This window comes from Pan paniscus, chromosome 8 (genome assembly GCF_029289425.2).
Source record: "Pan paniscus chromosome 8, NHGRI_mPanPan1-v2.0_pri, whole genome shotgun sequence".
NCBI lineage: Eukaryota > Metazoa > Chordata > Mammalia > Primates > Hominidae > Pan > Pan paniscus.
Genome location: NC_073257.2, coordinates 105,788,270 through 105,808,071, shown reverse-complemented (window position 1 = coordinate 105,808,071; position 19,802 = coordinate 105,788,270). Strand labels below are relative to the sequence as shown.

The window sequence follows — 19,802 nt, the reverse complement described above, 5'->3', positions numbered from 1 at the left end:
AAAATAGCTGTGATGAAACCTGCTCCAAATAAAAACAGTGACAGTGTATATTTACACTCAGAAGCCTTTTCCTGTTGAATGAGCTGCAAGAAGTCATCTCCTTCCTCCCAAAGATGGAGATCTACTGGGAGGTCCCTAAAGAAGGGGTGTGTGCTAAATTGCTTGACCAGGTAGACAGCCTACTGAGGAGACTGACTCCCAGAGGTCACATCAACGAATCCACACTAACAAAATGGTCTTGAGTTGCTCCTTATATGGAGACAGACCGTTTAATGTATCCACTAGGATGAGATTCTTTCCACCTGCGTATCCTTTGCTATCCAACCTCTCTAGAATGAGGTGGGGTACAAATAATTAAGCTAAAAATAAAATGAATTATCACATGCATATATTTCCAAAGTACTGTATGTTCCATAGAACCAATATTCTATGGGATGTTAAGAAAAATGAAACAATTTTGAGTAATTTCAGAGATGTTTCTATGCCAAGGTAACTTCATTGTAAATAACCAAGCAGGGATAGAACGTGCAGTTTCCCAAATTTATTTGAGCACAGAACTCTTCTTTCAGGTCAACTGCTCCACAGGACACAAGTTTAGACAACAGTAGTCTAAGGTGTAACTTTAAAGTAAATAAGGCCTTTTTCTTTTGCTTTTTTCTTTTCTTTCTCTCTCTCTATTTTTGTTTAAGCAAGGAGATCAGAGCTTACACATATAAATGAGAGTTGCAACCTAGGGAAACTAGCTGCTCTTGCCAGCAATGCGGCCACTCTTTCAAAGGGCTTTTGAAACTCCTTTCAGTCATTGTCTCCAGGAATTAGGGCACATTCTCCTGAAAACTCTTGTTAATGGCAAAGGTTGACCCTTTGAGAGGGGATTTGATTTTGGGAACAAAACTATGCAAAGTGAAGCATGATGATTCATGTTCAGGAGGAAGTAGACAGAAGTGGTTAAAAGTGAGGACATGGGTTTAAACTCCAACTCTGCTAACGTAATAGGGGCGTGACATTGAGGAGGTTTTTAGGACTCAGCTCTTCATTTGCAAAATGGAGATAATTATATCTACCTCAAAAGGTTACCATGATGATGACATTAAAAATGAGATCTATAGGCCGGGCGTGGTGGCTCACGCCTGTAATCCCAGCACTTCGGGAGGCCGAGGCGGGAGGATCACGAGGTCAGCAGATCGAGACCATCCTGGCTAACACGGTGAAACCCCGTCTCTACTAAAAAAATACAAAAAAATTAGCCGGGCTTGGTGGCGGGCGCCTGTAGTCCCAGCTACTCGGGAGGCTGAGGCAGGAGAATGGCGTGAACCCGGGAGGCGGAGCTTGCAGTGAGCCGAGATAGCGCCACTGCACTCCAGCCTGGGGGACAGAGCGAGACTCTGTCTCAAAAAAAAAAAAAAAAAAAAAAAGAGATCTATAAAATGCTTAGCACCAAGCAATACAAAAATAACTAATGCCTCTAATAAAACCTTGCCTGGTTTTATTGCGTGGCTTGTAAACTGGCAATGAAGACAATTCTCAAAGGAGGGTCCAGAAATCTTTAGCCATGGAAGCACAGTTGGGCAAAATCTATGGCCTTCTGTGAAGTCAAGAGTTATTTGTATGTATACATTCTAGTTTGTATTTTTAAAGATTTATTGCCTTTTGATCACATTTTACACATGCAAGCACCTGCCATCTTGCTATATAAAAATGGGCCTAACAATTTTTTTCCAATCCTTGCTCCATGAGAGGGATACTGAAACATCATTTTATCATCAACCACCACAGGGAGAGCCTGGTAAGGTCCCTTTGGACCTGTTTGGGAGATTGGGAACTACAATTATTGTATTAATAACCTTATAACAGCCAGTTTCATATTATGAGGTTCTTTCAATGAACAACCTAATGTATTGGTTTGTTAGAACTGATTCAATAATCTTTGTCCATTTCTTTTCTTTTTTTTTTTTTTTTGAGACGGAGGCTTACTCTGTCGCCCAGGCTGGAGTGCAGTGGCGCGATCTCGGCTCACTGCAAGCTCCGCCTCCTGGGTTCACGCCATTCTCCTGCCTCAGCCTCCCGAGTAGCTGGGACTACAGGCGCCCGCCACCACGCATGGCTAATTTTGTGTATTTTTAGTAGAGACGGGGTTTCACCGTGTTAGCCAGGATGTTCTCCATCTCCTGACCTCGTGATCTACCCTCCTCGGCCTCCCAAAGTGCTGGGATTACAGGCGTGAGCCACCGCGCCAAGCCATTGTTGTCCATTTCTTTAACCATGCCATTTCTATATTATATTAACGTAACTGTTTGTAGAATACAACAGAATTTTAAGATAGGAGGAGACCTTAGATGTAATTGAATGCAAGGGTCTCAAAATGCCAACTTATATTTGTTTGGTCTTTATCCTGTTTAAAAATCTACTTCCAGATTTCCACCTTCCCCTAAAAATGAGGAAGATAGGGCTCCATGTGCATGTACCACATTCCCATCAGCAATAGTCAGTTGGAGCAGAGGATTTTTAGGTAAGACATGTCTTCTCTGGTTTACCTCAGTCACCACTACTCCTTATTGTCTTATACTCAACTGCTTCCTTCATTGGTCTTACCGCCCCAAACCCCACTAGCATTTGAGTTTCAGAACCACAGTTTAATCTACCTCTAATATTTTATGCAATAAAAGCTGAGGTCCAGTGATATTTTGTGACCTACCCAAACTATTGGGTAGTTTTGTGACCTACCCAAACTATTGGATCACGCAGCCCAATAGTGGCCAAACTGAGTTTCAAACCCATGTTTCCTGATTTCTAGTTCAGGCCCCTTTCTATGCTACCATAGAACCACTCATCTGAAGACTGCCAATATTAATTATTTAAACAAAATCTGGCACGTTTTACAAAATGTGGTGCCAGTCATTTTATTCATGAGGAAGAAAGGAGAGGGTTATGACTTTTTTTTGAAAGGTAAATAGTTCACGTTTCCTGTAAGAAGTATTTAAAGAAAAGATTTCTCAGCAAGTTCTGCTGGGGAACTGTGTGTAGAACCACAAAATGTTTAAAGCTGAGATTATCGGCAAACCCAGATTATACAATCAGACACTAATCTGATGTTATGGTAGTTCCAATTAAAGTGATTTTCAGATACTGTAATAAAGGTAATGTGTATTGAGTTACAGGAAACTTGCAAAGCATTTTTCATGCATTGTTTTACTTAATCCTTACTGTAATTCTGTGCAATAGGTACTACGGTTCTTCCTCATTTTGTAGATATAGATATCAAGACTTGATTAAGCTTGCCCCAAATCATACAACTAGGAAGAAGCAGAGTGGGGATTTGAACCCATGCTTATCTGCCCACAAGTCTGTGTTGTCTGCCTCATTGCCAGCTCACCAGGGTCAGCTGTTTTGATATTACAGCTGATGCTGTAAAGCCCTTGCAGACATTCTGTAGCCCGTATTAGCCACAGGATCAACAACCAGCAAGCATCACCATCATCACTAATCAACTGAATATCATTTTGAACAAAATGAGAATGCTTATCAAGACTACCTTATAATACATTTAAGGAGGCCAGGCACATACCCATAATCCCAGCACTTTGGAAGGGTGAGGTGGGAGGATTGTTTGAGGCCAGGAGTTCGAGACCAGCGTGGGCAACATAGCAAGACCTCATCTCTACTTACATAAAAATAATTTTTTAAATGAAACTAATGCGTTCGAATACAGGCAAAGTATAATTTACCATATCAAGAATCACTACCAGCTTGGAGCTGCCATATCAGGGTGAAAAGTGACAGCGTGTCACTCATCTTTGTGTCCTTCACAAAGCCCAACATTGTACCTGCTACCCAGTAGAGCCTCAAAACATGTCTGCTAAAATGGGAGGCTTTTGTTTTCATTTTGTTGCTGCTTGCAACTATGCAATAAATAAATACTTATTTTGGCTAAGCAGTACTTAAATCAAAAAGGAAATTATCTTTGTGTTATTGATTTTTCTTTTCATATTAATAATGCTTAACTAACATTTCCCTCTGGATGTCCAGTCAGGCTGGATAAAGGAGCATCTTACCCTTCCCAGGACAGACTAGTCGTCCTCTGCAGTCTGATTAAAAACCAAGGAGGCCAAATGTGAAGTCAGTGTGGGACAAAAGAGATTCGAGCGGTGGGTCTAAGGAAAGGCTTAGATGCTTTGCCTTTGAAATCTGGTATGCTGGAAATCTCTGCTGAGGAAGTTTGAATTCACAACTTCATGAGCAAATATCTCCTCGAGTTTTTTTAGTTCGGCTCACTTCCCAGACCTCCACACCATTAGTCCACGTGAATTCAGCTAGGGTGCACCAAACATCAGAAAGAGTGTGAACATGACCAGCATTATCTGCTGAGAGTAACACAGGAGTCTTCAGCACAAAATCAATGGAAACATAAACTGGATTCAACAAATACGTGGGAAAACATGTCTGGGTTTTTCTCTGGGACCACAGCTTATTGGTGATCCTCCATGAAAGACACAAGGCAGATACAAGCACCATAACTCTAACAAATGGCACACAGTGCCAGACATCAGTAAAGGCTAGAGAATTTGAGAATCAACAGAGGTCATAGAATGAGATCCTGCAGAACTTGTTTGGGCACGTGTGTGTGTGTGTGTGTGTGTCTGTGTGTGTGTGTGTGTCTGTGTGTGTAGAGTCAATGATGTGAGTGATAACCTTGGACAAATAGAAAGGGCCAAACGCTATGGATGCCAGCTCAGGTGTCTGGACTTTCTCTGTTTCTAGGGAGTCATGAAAGCACGGGGAGCTGTGTCTCAGGAAAGGCAGCGCTAATGGAGATGGGTCAGATGGGAACTGAAAGCAGACAGTGAGGCGTGGAGGCTCCTGCCACAGCCTGTGAAACAGTGAATGAAATGCAGCCTCAATGAAAGCAGTGGTGCTGTGGTGAAGAGGAGGAGGCAGATTCTCATGCTGTCGGACAGGATGCTTGTCCAGGTGGAAGTGGAGAGTGAAAGAGAGGGGTTAGGTAACTCTGAAGTTTCTTGCCTGAATAACTGAAAGGATGAAATACACTTTCAGAGAAAACAACTGTGGTGAGTGCTAGTTTGTGCAGTTACGAGAATTAATTCACTTCACGTAACAAACCTGTACATGGACCCTCAAATCTAAAATAGAATTTAAAATTATTTTTAAGAAAGTAAAAACAAAAAAGTAATTAATTAAAAAGTTAAAGATTAGATCTATGGATCATTGGACAAATTGTAGACAAAACAGCCTAGATGACTGAAATTTTTGCTTTTTGGTCCATCATGGGGGCATCAGCTGGATACAAACCAAAACGTGCTCACCTATAACCAGCTAATAATTCCTCCAAAAATACCCTTGGCTGATAGGTTTGGCTTGAGTGGTCACTGAAGACTGCTAAATTGTAGGCTTCTAATATAAGGAGGAATAGAAAAAGGTAGCAATTTCTTTAAAGGTAAAGGAGGCCATGGATATTTTTTCCTGGACAGATCATATTTTGAAGGACTAAATGATAAAGCCTTAGTAAGGATGGACTTATTCCTTCTTTTGTTCATACTTTTTGCTTTTCCATTTGTTTTTAGTTTTTAACTTCTTATGGATCAAGTATTTATGTGTTGATTGTAGATTAATTTTTAAAATAACGCTATTCCCCTCCTTTGACCCTGAAAGATCAATTCTGTCTTTCAAACAAGACCACATTCCAATTGGAATACTAAGAAATTTTTTCTGGTCACATCGGATTCTTACTTGCAGTGTTTTTGTTTTGTGTTGTTTTATTTGAGCATGATACTAAAACTACCCTGGAAATCACTCCCTGAAAATAGAACACTCTCGGGAATTACAGGGGTTTATAATTAAAATATGTTATAAGTGGGTGGCGAAGTGGCCACATTTTGTCCTCTTAAATTTGAATTTCACTTCCATCATGAGCCCATATCATTGGGGACTTCAGTGTGTAGTTGAGAAGGAACAGGGCAGTAATGTGTGAAAACACATTTCTCTAAACTGCATTCACTAAAAGTACCACTTTCTATCACTAAAAGCAAGCTAGAATGCATAATCGTTGTCATTGGTTATGTTTCGAAACTGGCCCTATGTAAAACATGAATGAAATTGCATTTGCTTGGGAAAGGTTTTTGTTGTTATGTTTAAACCCATAAATGAGATTTTTTAAAAATGTATTTTACAACTAATCTAATGAATTTTTATTGAATAATTTTATCCTTTCTCTCTCCTCTCTACGGAATGTGGGTTTTTGTTTTTCTTGTTCTCCAACACAAACAGCCAGCCATGGCCTACCAGGATCTTTTCCCAAACACTGCATGTAACTTCAGATACCATGTCTATTTTCCTCAGTACCCCAGACTGACATTTCAACAACTACTTCTCATCATAGCTTTTTCAGAAGCTCTGAAAAAGCATCTGGGGGCATACTGACATTATCAGATTTTTAGGGTGGATGATGGAAATAGGACATTTGCTTTAACCCTTCCCAACAACAAAGCAAGAAACCAACGAACTGTCTTCCTACGTCAATCAAGCCGAATTGATTCTGAAATTTATCTCTTCACAGTGTATGATGGGTGAGTGTGGCAATTCACAATCACAAATGCTGTTGGAATTCATTGCAAACCTCAATGGCTTGTGCGATCTAGGCCTAATTTGGTGGTCCAATGCCATTGGTCTTCATGTTCCAAAGGGGGATTGGCAGCCCATATGGGGTTTTCAGGGCACTGGACAGCCCTGTCTCACAGAAGAGATCTTTCTGTGTGGGATCCATGCATTCCCACAATTGTTATGATCGTTTCATAGTTCATATTCAGAGCCTTCTCATATATTTCCTACACACTGCACATGAGTTTATTAGACCTTTTCCTGAGGATAGGAGGAAGCAGAGAATATTGGGCAAGAAGGATGGAGAGCAGAGTCTTCAGGCACAGGGTCCTGGAGATTAGGGACAAACTTTGGCCCCTAACAATTTTGCATAAGTTCAGCACTGGCACAAGTCTACCATGCTGAGGTTAGCCAATCTGAGTTAACCGAGAACACACTGGGCGAGAATTACTCGCCTTTTGTTATTTCTGAAACCTGAACTGCTTTTAGAAATAAAGGCTGGAATGTTCCATAGGAACTCGGAGCATGGGACACGGGCATGGCACACACTCAGTTGGGCTATTTAAAAACCAGTCCCTTGGCTTCCCTCTGTGATTCTAAATACGTGAAATCACATTACCCTGCAGCAGCCGGTAACTATTTCTATAACATTGTCCAGCATCTGTGCTTGCCGTGACTGGGTCCACCCAACAAAAACAAAGTGGAGATGTGGTAATTGATTAGGTTAATCACTCCAGGCTTTCTGTGCCACAGCTAATGTCCATCTAGTGTCTACTGACACTACTCCTGGAATTTTAAGGACTGATCTATGTAACTATCCTAGGGGAAGGGAGGTGCCTTAGCATATCAAAAGGATGCTTTTTAAATGAGCCATTTATTCATTTAACAAGTGAGCACCAGAAACACAATTTATCACTTTCTCAGAGACAGCAAATTCTTATCCTATGGAAGGATCCCAGCATTAGAGACTCTGCCCCTTTCTGTGGGAAAGAATCTATCTTTTTTGGATTTGTTTGATGTGCTAACTAACACTTCCCCCAGTCACACCACTAGCCATCAATCAAATAGATAAACCCCTTAGGAATATCTAGTCAATTGCTAATCATTTGAAGACATCAGCCAGTAGAAGGACATTAGCCAACATCATTACATAATGTCAAAACAACTGATCAAGTTTGTGAATTCAATGAAACAGTCAAACCAGTTTAGGAATTTCATATAGGCAAAACAATAGATGAGTGACTTTTAGCTTTTTAGCTTGATATAAAAATTTTAAACCCTGCCATTTATAAATGTGTAAGCATTTGGCATACCCTATGCCAAGTGTTTTATCTACTTAAACCTTGGAAGTATGTGTTCTCACTTCCATTTTAAAGATAAGAAGACTGAGGCTTAGTGAGATATAGTAATCTGCACAAGAGTACATGTTTAGGTTCTATGAGTGGCAGGGTGAGGTTTAAACACTTGTCTCTCCAACGTCCACTCCATGCTGTTTGCCTCTGTGTATGTAACTTCAAACAGCCAAAATGGCCAAGTAAGGCAAGAAAATAAAAAAATAAAAAACAAACGAGTGAAAGGCTTGGGTCCTGAATCATGCAGTTAAGATAGCCAAGACTCAGCTGATCCACAATTGTCTAATTCTGCCCATATCCGTCCAGCTACAAACCAAGTCTGCGACCTGATACCTGAGTCCTGGGAGACCTCTTGACCCCCATGTGATACCGCTGTAAGAACTAGGACTCCAATTGCCAAACATTACACATCAGAACAAATTTTATGTGTTCCATTATGCCTGTGAACAGATCTGATTTCTTAGTCAAATATTATTTTTTTGAATATTTTCAGGCATAGACTGAGTATGTGGCTCCCTTGTGGCCAACTCAAAACATATAGCAGAGAGTAATCCTTTGCACTATCCTATATTAATATTTTCTTTCCCTCCTTGTAATGGAACTAGTTATAAATTAGATGAGATTAAAAAACAGTCTCTTGAGAATTAACATTTTAAGGAATTACCTAGAAAGAGCTGAGGTGTTTTTTTTTTTCCCCACATGGTAAATCATACAGAGTAGCAGCCTGCCCCAGATCCCCGGAGACAACATCTTGAGCGCATATGTTATGCTGGGTTCTGTATTGACTAATTCAAAAACTCCAGGGCAAAAGAACCAAAGTTCCCAAGTTAAAAATGAAAGTAAAATAGTGGAATGGAATTGGGATCATTGTTGCAAGATTCCAACAACTTCATAAATAGCCATTAAAGTAGACAGCATGACAGGTTAACAGATTTACCATTGTAAGAATCAACCTGCACTGTTGGTGTGAAGTCGCAAACAAACCCATCTACCTCTCACTTTACTGATATTCTATTTTCTCAGAAATAGAATCACATTTGACAAAATTAATATTGAGATCATTTTACTAGAAGGCTTATCCAAATATATGCCATATTAAAAATAGTCATGATATAAATATTTCTCACAAGAGCTGCAGCGATGGTGTGAATAAAAAACTCCCTTCTGAGATTTCAGTAAAACCAGATCTCACAAAGGATCTGAAAGAAAACAAAAAACAGAAAACAAACAAACAGACACACACAAAGAGACACACACACACAGAACAAACCTTATGTTAATCCGGTTTAGCATAACAGTGACTATTTTGACACTATTTTATGAAGTACGATACTATTCCTTCCCAGATGAAGTAAGATAAATGAATCGGCTACAGGTTTCTCATGATAATGTTCAGGGCTGGGGGTATCTAAGCATGTTCAGTAGCAGCTAAAAAAATCAAAAATTCTAAATGCAGCAAATGTTAGCACTGTCAAATGGCCAAGCATGCAAGAGGAATCTCTCTCTCCATGCCCTTCTACAAATACATGCAAAGCCCCAAATCCACCGGCTGGAATTTTTAAATCGTAAATTAGATATCAAAATGCTTACGGGCCTTACAATGAGATAACATCAGGAGGAACGGTGCGTGGAATGGATCTGGCATTCTCACATAAAGCATTATCTTTGGTACAAGTACACACGGCAGGGCATTTTGGCTTCGCTGGTTTCTTCCCCTCAGTCAGCAAAAGCGCAGATAAGAGACATAGGAAATAAGCAATTCTTTTCAGGGGAATGCAGGCATTTCCCATCCTTTTGCTTCTTTCTGATTCCATGCAGTCGAGAAAATATCCCCAACCATGAACAGGGCTTCTGGAATTCAGATGGTGATTGTCTTGCTCTAAGAACAGGTCACATAGCAGTCCACCCTTTTCCTCTGCCTCTGTATCTCTGCTTTTTCAAAACAGAGACCTGCAGCTGATTCGTGAGCTTCTCCTCGCTCCAGCAATGCACTGCTCGGGGGAAGAGACCTGTGAGGTACTGTGAGATGGGAGGGATCCAACTGCTGGAGGAGAGAGCCGACTTGCATCACCACGAAAACACTGAGCACAGACCAGCCTTCGAAGGCAAAGTGAAGTGATGTCACAGAAAATAAACAGCTTTCTGCTTTCACCGGGAGGCCCTTTAATTGTTACCAAAAATAGGACGGCATTATGTCTTATTAGTGAGTGGGTGGGCGGGTGGGTGGGAGCAGTCATCTTGCATAGGATGTCGGCAATCTCAGAAACCTCTGGGAGTCTGCTTTTCATGTAGCAAACAACCTAGTAAGAAAAACTAGCTTTGGAGCCAGCCCTGGCTGGAAAAAATGAAGTTAAATGAAACTCTCTCCACAATATTGGGCTAAAACCTTTTGCTGTTTCTTGCTGAGCTTACCTGGCTAATGCCATCAGTGAAAGGCAAATCAGAACAGATGAAGAATGTGACTTTCAGGGGATGAATGTGAGTAAATACTTTTCTGACACTTATTAACTGTCATGAATGATTGATTTTCCTATCCCCCTGGGTCCCCCACGTAATTCATTCTCTCCTTCCATGACAAGGAAGGGAAACAGAAGTGCGGGACCCTCTCTGTGTATAATCCACCTCCCTCTCTTCTCCCACCCTCCCTTCTTTGGCAGTAGCACCAGAAGCCTGGAAGGAACTCCCTGCCAGCAGGAGGCGGCCAGCTCTAGCTTCCTGGGGCTTTGAAAAAGGCCTGGCTCAGCCCCGAGGCTGTGACATGGTGGGGGAAATGCTGGACTGAGAACCAGACACCTGGCTTTGAGAACGCAGGTCTGCTGTGAACTTGCTGAATCTATTCTCCTGTCTGTAAAATGGGGATGATAGTAAAGACATTCTGGAATTAAATGAAAATGATAGGCTACGTTACTCGTGTACTTGAAGTGAGAGGATGGGCCCTTGGAAAAGAAAATTCATTTAAAGAAGCAATCAAGAGCCCCTGGCCTTGGGGTGGGATAGTTTAGTCCAAGAGAGTAGGAAGACCCTTGGGATGGAGGAAGATGAGGAAAACAGACCCCCGGTTATCTCACTATGGCGAAGGCGGCCATCCTTCAAGCTGGCACGAACAGCCTGGGATATCAGTCCACATTCCTTTCTCCTCTAGCTTCTTAGACTGAAAGTATTAAAAGGGCTGCTTGAGCAAAGGCGATTTTGACATAACCTCATTCTGCATCAGAGCTGAAAGCATTGCCATTCTACCCTTTCGCTCATGTAGCTGGCCCCATGCTAACTTCAATCCCTTGTTCAGTTCTCTGTAACTCTTTGCGGGGGACAGTGCCATTCACGTGCATTCTCACATTTGATAACTGTCTGTTTATCCCAGAAGACTGCAAGGTCCACGAGGTTAGAGACCCCGCTAGGGAACCCAGGGCCTGTGTAGCATTGTGCATGTAGTGGGCAACCTGGATGGCTATGCCAGCAACAGCAGAGTATACAGTCCACTCATGGTCATGCCCAGCCAAATAAACTTACAGTTGCACCTTGCAGTTCTAATAAAGAGATCTAACCTAGTCAAGGAAGTCAGGGGCCAATTCCCTGAAGTAGCAGTGATTGAGCTGAGTTCAGAGGTAAGGAGGAGTTACAGAGAGGGTTGGTGAGAACACTCCAGGTAGAGGGAACAGCATACATAAAGTCTGGCTCATGATCTGCAGAGCAATGGGACACCTCTGTAGAATCAGGCAGGGGAGTGATATTAACTGGTTTGTGTTTCAAAAGGACCAGTAGGTTATTATCACTAAGTCAGTTTTTGTGGGGTCGTAAATACTGTGTGTTGTTTTTTACGGAAGGGAAAAAGAAAAACTCTTCGTTGACAAGAAGTCATGATTTTAAAGTGTATTCTACGAATGCTTCACTGTCAAGGACTCTGTGGAGGAGGGAATGGAGGGCAGTGTTTTTACAAACTGTGACCTCTGCGCAAGCCTCACTTTAAACAGTAAAAGCGTCACTTAAAAGTTGGCTGCAAGTCGGGTTTTTGTAAATTGAACCCTGCTTCAAGTGCCCAGTGGAAACTTGCTCCGTAAAATAATTATGTGGTAAAAGTTTTATGGAGGATCGTTTTTATTCAAAGTCACCCTCTAAATCAACTGACTTGTAAATGATGTGTTCTGTAACTACAAAATGAAGGCACCGAGAAGATTCAGGGACCTCAAAGATCCTGGATTCGATCCCTGCATATTACAGATGGAGAAACTGAGGTACAGAGAGGACACACAGAGACCACCACTCTGCATGGGGTAAGCCCCATGGCAGAAACTTGGTTACAATGACTAATGTAATCGATCAGGCTAAGTCACTCCCTACGTTTCACTTTCAAATGTTTCAAATCATGAAGATTGCTTGACTAGCTGTTGGCTTTGTGGTATGAAGACACAGCCAAAGAAAGGGTGAGCGGTCTTTTTCTTTTGACTTGGTAAAGCTAGGAAGGCAAATGAATGAGGGGAAGAAATCATATCCATACTATTCACTTTGCAGCTGTATTTATCTGGCAGTTCAGTTTGTCAGTTCAAGGGGGAAAAGGACCATTGGGGAGGGGAGGGGAGGAGAAACTCTAAGGACAAATTACAATGGGCATTCTGAAAAGACAGTAACTTTTTATTTTTCTATGGCATTTAAAACCCAGACTTGAATTCTTTATTCAATTAAAAACACCCACTAAGGTCAGGCAAAATTTAACCATGTAATGCAGGATGCTGGCGGCCTTTTTGGGAGGAGAAACCACTTCCTGGCTCCAGAATTGGATCTGAGGAGAGACTCGGGGAGATGAGGGCAGGTTGCTGCATTGAAGTCTTGAGAGGCCTGAAGAGGAGGCCCCATTGCTGATAATGCTTCCCATCTTACCGCTCCAGGAAGCCCCAGGGAGCACAGAGATGATGTAGGAAGCGGGAGGTGGAAGCTTAGGGGTTTCCACCATCTTGGAGGCCTTCAGATAAGGTGTGGCCACTCACCTGTGGATCACAATAGGGACCCTGGGGAGAGGGGCTTGGAAAGGATTAAAGCAGAGTTGGAAGGAGGCCCAGGGAAGCCAGGAGGCCTAGCTGAGGCAGGCTCAATGCCCAGTCTGAGCTGTAGAGGAGTAGCTGAGCTCTGCACTTTGCCAGCCATATGACCATGGGCCGATTTACCCTTCCTAAGTCACAATTTTCTCCTCTGTAAAACGAGGATAATAATAGTATGTATCACATAGAGTTGTTGAGAAAATGAAACATGATAATGTATCTAAAAGTGCTTACTGTGCAGTCTGATACGTGTGAAAGATTTAGTATCATCTTCACCATCATCACCATCATTCTCATCACGGTTGCAACAGGACTTGAATTCTGAACATGTGACTTCTGGGACCTGGGAAGCAAAGCTCTCAAATAAAAATGAGGTTAGCTGAAGCGTATATTCACTCTGGGAAGCAGGCACTTCTGAGCAGTATGACACACTGTGGCCTTGTCAAGGGTTCCGCCATGAGAAGGAACCAAGTTGCCTCCTGAAAAAAAAAAAAAAAATCTCACCAGTTTGGGTGAGAGTAGGAGCACGCATGCTTGGCCCAAGGACAAGGTCTACAGGTGGAGAAGATTAAGGTGGTTGTGAATACAGGATGAAGACTTTTTTCAGCCTACTGCCCTTGAACACGTGTAAGTTAGAAGGGAGTAAGAGGAATCTCTTTTGGGATCCCTGTAACAAAGTAGGACTTCTCTCTAATGTGGTGGGCACCATTGCATGGCATGCAGGTGCTATAAGGAACTATGCACAGTGGTGACACCAGAGGCTGCTGAAGAGGTAAGACAAACAATGCTCCCATCCAGGCCTGGGAGTCAGACTAAAGTCATGGAATTTTTCACCAGCAGCAGCTCAGCCTTGGTGGCCCAGCAGCAGTGACAGCCCTGCAGACATCAAAGTCACTGGGAAAGGATCCCAGCAGGGAGGCAGAGCAGAAGAGAAGGAAAATGAGGGACCAGGAATGATGTTTGGGAGCACATGTACAGTGGTCCCTGGACATCCTCAGAAAGACCGGAAGGGGGTTCTCGTCTGGGGGCTTCTGGTGGTTCTGGAAGAGCTGTTGAAAGCCGAGTGAGAAAGGAACAGCATGTGCCTGGTTATGATCCCAGTTTTCCCCTCAGGCTGGTGTGGCCTAGGAAACACACATTGTACAAGTAAACAAATCACTATTAGGAGGCTTAGAAGATCAAGCTTGGCCTTGCCTCCTTTTACAAACACTCAGACATGCAAACTGGTGTCATTTTAAGCAGCTTTCTCAACAGAGCAGGGTTTGCAAAGCTGCGTGTCAGATATGATAGTGGATCGGGACATCAATATCAATCTAGTGAGTACAAGTAGAATTTGAAAAATAAATCATTTCAAATACAAAATTGGAGCATATTGCACCAGTAAGGATAACTATTGCCTTGTGAAGCCTTTGTTTCCATTCTTTGTGTGTGTATGAAGGCACAGCTGTGATATAAATCATGCTTCTTTCAGTTTACAACCAAAAAAAAAAAAAAAAAAAGAAGAGAAAAGAAAAAGAAAGGGAAAAAAAGACTGCATGAGAGGATGCTAAAGATCCTTTCCCAACCCAGGAGTCCAAAATGGCAGGGAAGTGATCTTGACTCCAGTAAATTTCACTTACTGGTTGAAGTTAGCAATTAGACCTGTCGGAATATTGTTTCTGTTCTTCACTGACTGTGTGAACTTAGGAAAGTTGCTTAGCTTCTCTGTGCCTCATTTGCAACAAGGAAGTAAAAATAACAATACTATCTCTGCATTGTTGATATTAGGATTAGTGATGATGTACATGGAGAGAATGTTGCAAAAAAGGCATTGGACTACTGATAGTTCCACTGGAAATAAGTGGGAAGGGGATTGAGGGCCAATCTTTAAGATTATTTAGCAGTAGTGTGTCATTAGGACTCTTTGGTAGCAAGTGACAGACACTGACTCTGCCAACATAAGTGTAAAAGGACCTTGTTGCCATGGTGATTGAGTGACTCACAGAATCCAAGGAAGGGTTGACCAAGCAGGATTTAGAATGAAGGAACTTGTGAAAGCTTGGGAATCTATGTGGCAGGAGCTAATGGATGATGCCCTCTGGCAAATTCAGTCCAACCTGTTCTTATCCTTATGTTCCTCCCCAAAAGATGAGTATGGTGGACTGATCTTGGGTCAGGCACCCCTGCCCATTGCCCTGGGAAAGTGGGGCACCTTGACTGGCAATCTCACCAAGAGTGCACATGGTGGGAGAGAGGTGGTTCCACAAAAGCAAGTTGGGTACTGCTGTCGGAGCAGAGAGAACAGGCTGGGCAGGTGAAATCCAGCGATGCTCATTTGGGTAGGAGTGCTGGGCTCTGATAGCTAATATCATTGGCCCTTGCCCCTAACTCAACCTCATGGTTTTAAAGAGAAATGACCAGAAGACAATTTAGACAAATAGATATGAATACTTTCTCCAAGGACAGCTAAACTCGCGTGTTCTAACTGTGGAATCAGGGGATTTTCACCTTTTATAGTCCATGAGAATAGAACTTGGGCCAAGAAAGGGGTTGAGAAGTAATAATAATGAAAGCTGACTCTTATAAAATGCGTATCATGTGCCAGCTGCCATTCTAAAGCACTTTACCCATATTAACTCACTTAATCCTCATAACAATCCCATGGGCTAGATAGATATTACTATTATTTCCCCTATATTAGCAGAAAAGGAAACAGAGGGTCAGGAGGTTAAGTCGTGTGCCCAGGGTCCTGTAGCTAGTGAAAGGTGGTGCTGGGATCGAAACCAGGTGTCCTGGCTCTGATGTCCACAGCATTAGCCACTGCTGGACACTGCCTCTCTGATGGGCTGTGTAGAATGAGGGATACCGTGAGCTGCTTCGGAGCTGGTAGCGCCTCACTGGCTGGGCGCTACTATTGTACTACAATTCCCAGCATGCAACTGGGCTGGCTATCATCTTAACCCCTTCTTCACCAAAAGTTCCTCACTGTCTTGGGTAAAATCTTTTTTATTGGCAAAATCTGATCTCCCTCATGGATAATTATGCAATTGAGGCATAAATGTAGATATAAGTGGCAGCAGATAGGGGAGAGGGTAAGATTCTAAGTTAAAGTACCCTCCACATTTTTTAGTATTTGAAGGAAGACATCGGAGATTACTATGGGAAAGATTTTTTAACTTAGAAATGTGTACTATGAAAACGTCGATTGGGATGTTTTAAAGCACCCATTCTCAAAGTTGGCTACACTTTCGAATCACCTGGGGAATTAAAAAAAAATACTTAAAGTTTGGGTCACATTCCTAGAGGTTCTGATTTAATTGGTCTGGGGTATGACTGTTAAAAGCTCCCTATGAAATTCTAAAGAGTTCCCCATGGGTATAAAACAGGAGGCACAGCTTGTCATGCAGTGGGGGCATATGGGGAAGCATCAGGGCTGGTCAGGGGCCCAAGGGAGCAAGGGGAAAATGCAGACAAGAGCCTTTATTGTGATTTCTGCAGGAATGGTAATGCAAGACAGGGTAAACAGGCTCAGGATTGGCTCCTTTGAATAAGTTCAGTGAGCTTTGGGGCACAGGGACTGTCCCTAGTTGTCTGTTACTGGCCCTGGGGTGATTAGAGTAGGTGGATGGTGGCCAGGAGAGACGGCCCAATAAAGGAAGTGATTGGGGGTATGGATACTGGATCGGTTGGTTTGCATAGGAAAGGTGCGCTCTCCCACGTGAGTCGTTTACTGTCTCTCGGAATTGGCTAACCCTGGGAGTGGCAGTCCCTCCAGGGTCAGCACAGCCCCAGGTGTCAAAGCATCAGGATACAGAAAATTTAAAAACATGTTGAATATATCCTTCCACTCTTCAGCAGAAAGCAGCTGACCGGGCTTAAAGAGAACTGGGAACAGCTTGAAGCCTGGGGAACCATTCCATTAGGAGTGGTGGTCTGCAGGGAAGGAAGCAGGAGGGCTAGTGAAACAAGGAGAATTTCAGCCATGGCTCTATTTAGTTTATCAAGATTCCAAACCTGTCACGGAATGACACCCAGGCGAATGGGAAGAAAGGCGGCAAGTTCTGCCTTTAAAAGCCTCCTTGTAGAGACCTCTGCACTCCCATGTTTACTGCAGCACTATTCGCAATAATCAAGATATGGAATCAAGTTAGATGTCCAACAACAGATGAATAGATAGAGAAAATGTAGCATATACACACCATGGAATACTATTTAGCCATTAAAAAACAGTGAAATCCTGCCATTCATGGCAACATGGATGTTGGAACTGGAGAACGTTATGTTAACTGAAATAAGCCAAAAACAGAGAGTTAAACACCACATGTTCTCATTCATACGTGGAAGCTTAAAAAAGTTGATCTCATAGGAGTAAAAAGTAGGACAGAGGATACTAGAGGCTGGGAAGGGTAGGGGGAGGTGGAGGGCATACAGAAAGTTTTGTTAAAGGATATAAAATTACAACTAGATAGGAGGAATAAGTTCTAGCGTTCTATACCACTGTAGAATGACAATAGTTAACAATAATAGAGTTTCAAATAGCTAGAAAGAGGATATTGAATGTTCCCAACACAAAGAAATGATAAATATCTGAGATGATGGATATGCTGATTACCCTGACGTATCAAAACATCGCTATGTGCCCCATGCATATGTACACTTATTATTTGTCAATTAAAAAAATATTTAAGAAAGCCTCCTTGAAGGCAGTACCCACAATTTATTTATCTTTTTATGCCCTTGATTAAATGATCATTACCTAGCAGAAACAGTTAAAATGGTCTTATAAAAGAGAAAAGTTAGTTTAGAGATGTGGGCTGGTACTTTGCTCTTAAAAAATAGAGTTTTTCTTAATTTTTATTACCAAAGTTAAGTATGCTGAATTTATACATTTCTATACCTGCCTTTAAACTCAAGCAGAACCTGAATTAACCATTGATTGGAGTTTATTGCTTATGTCCCCAAGGGAAGCGCCTCCTCTGGCTCATGCTGGTGGGAGAAAATGAACCAGCCCTGCTTTCTCTCCCTGGTTCAATTCCCAGCAAAGGAAAAACAATGTAATTCATGATGATGATGACAATGACAATGACGACAACAACAATAACCAACCTTTAACACATCCTTATAATGTGCCAGACCCTGCGGTAGGTGCATTAGAATAATTACCTCATTTAATTATTGTAACATAGTTTGGTTAATTTGCCCCCATTTTTCATATGAGCAAACTGAGGCATGGAGAGGCTAGGCAGCTTGCCCAAGAATAAGAGGCTGTGCTGGCTTGAAAGTGAGGCATTCAGACATTAGTGTCACATGCTCTTAATCGCTCCACAGCACCATCTCCTTGGATCAGAGTGATTTCCTGGAGCAAAGGTAATCTGATCTTATTCACACAGGAGCAGGCAATAACTGCCTGAGTACAGAACTCCTATGAGGCGATTGGTGTTAGAACCCTGAGTAGTCTAGTTACATAACCAGCATAACCCTTGGAAAAGCTGTCGCATAAGGGAAGGCTGCCTCTGGGACTAGAAGAAAGACTATGCCAAGATCTGGTTCTGCAATAGATGAGCTGTTTGACCTTGGGCTCAACGCTTCACATTTAGGCTCTGATTTTCAAAGGAAGTTCTTGGGCTGGGTAATCTCTGGAGATCCTGTCATGTAAGCAGCCCCTGCCAGCACTCCTACTGGGGAGTGATTACCGTAAAGACAAGGAAAGTGTTAAGCAGGTTCTAGCACCTCCCAAAGTAAGTAGCAAATAGCTGTTTGGGTGTCCTGAGGAGTTCTGAAAACATTGGGCCTAGTTGCCTCCTGCTTCATCTTGCACCATATGCCTGAAGCTAGTGAATGAATAAACATCACTCGTGGCTATTTCTGGATGCTCAAGAAACTTTGAAAAAAAGAAAAGAATGATTATTTTGTGAGGAGAGTATTATAGAAGACCCAGGGGAAGACAGGGTAGGGAGGAGAGTGAGGATTCTCTTTGTTGTGATCCTAGAATTCCCATTAGGTGGACTGGAAATGCTAGACTTACCATTGTTGGACTGGAAATGCTAACATCCTGAAACTCTTAGGAACTCTGCGTGAAGAATTGTCCTGCCCCAAATGCTCTTAGCACCCCCACTGAGAAGGAGTAAAAGAGTTTCTCACAGTGGAAACACTGCGAACCTCTTTATGCATTTTTCTGAACATCAATCAATAATCCATTAACTCGGGGAAGCTGAATGCTCTTCATACAGGAATCCAAAATAAATGGACAGATATCCTCTGGGAAGAACTGTAGAAAGGCTCTGTGGGCTTGAACAAGGCATTTCATTTCCTTGGGCCTCAGTTTCTTTATCTTTATAGCACTAACATTCTATAGCTTCCTAATTTCTCTCCCCAGAAAGGAGAAATAATTTTTAAACACAGAGGCTTAGAAAGAGTTTGTTTTCCAATTCGGGGCATGCTAGGTACATGTACTGCAGTTAACCAAAATGCACATGGTAAAGTTTAAGCCAAAAGAATGCAGAATCAGGCCGGGCATGGTGGCTCATGCCTGTAATCCCAGCACTTTGGGAGGCTGAGGTAGGCGGATCACAAGGTCAGGAGATCGAGACCATCCTGGCTAACAAGGTGAAACCCCATCTCTACTAAAAATACAAAAAATTACCTGGGCATGGTGGCGGGTGCCTGTAGTTCCAGCTACTCAGGAGGCTGAGGCAGGAAAATGGCGTGAACCCGGGAGGCGGAGGTTGCAGTGAGCTGAGATCGTGCCACTGCACTCCAGCCTGGGCCAGAGAGCGAGACTCCATCTCAAAAAAAAAAAAAAAAAAGAAAAAAAAAGAATGCAGAA

General features: G+C 42.4%; 1 protein-coding gene and 1 long non-coding RNA gene across 4 annotated transcripts in view; one reads left to right on the top strand and one right to left on the bottom strand.

The window, feature by feature from the left end:
- The window catches only part of LGI1 (leucine rich glioma inactivated 1), a 40,469-nt gene extending 30,338 nt beyond the window's left edge, over window positions 1-10,131 (bottom strand). For all 3 annotated transcript variants that reach the window (XM_003825374.4, XM_014346609.3, XM_055093160.1), the window contains exons 1-2: window positions 9,564-10,131; window positions 9,092-9,163 (exon numbers count right to left, since the gene is read on the bottom strand). In XM_003825374.4, coding sequence (XP_003825422.1) covers window positions 9,092-9,163; window positions 9,564-9,778 — 287 coding nt within the window. In that variant the 5' untranslated portion in view covers window positions 9,779-10,131. The remainder of the gene's footprint in view (window positions 1-9,091; window positions 9,164-9,563) is intronic.
- A 38-nt stretch (window positions 10,132-10,169) lies between these two features.
- Window positions 10,170-19,802, top strand: part of LOC117974692 (uncharacterized) — a 48,248-nt gene continuing 38,615 nt past the window's right edge. The window contains exons 1-2 of the long non-coding RNA XR_004664796.3: window positions 10,170-10,442; window positions 17,940-18,117. This is a non-coding gene — a long non-coding RNA (uncharacterized LOC117974692). The remainder of the gene's footprint in view (window positions 10,443-17,939; window positions 18,118-19,802) is intronic.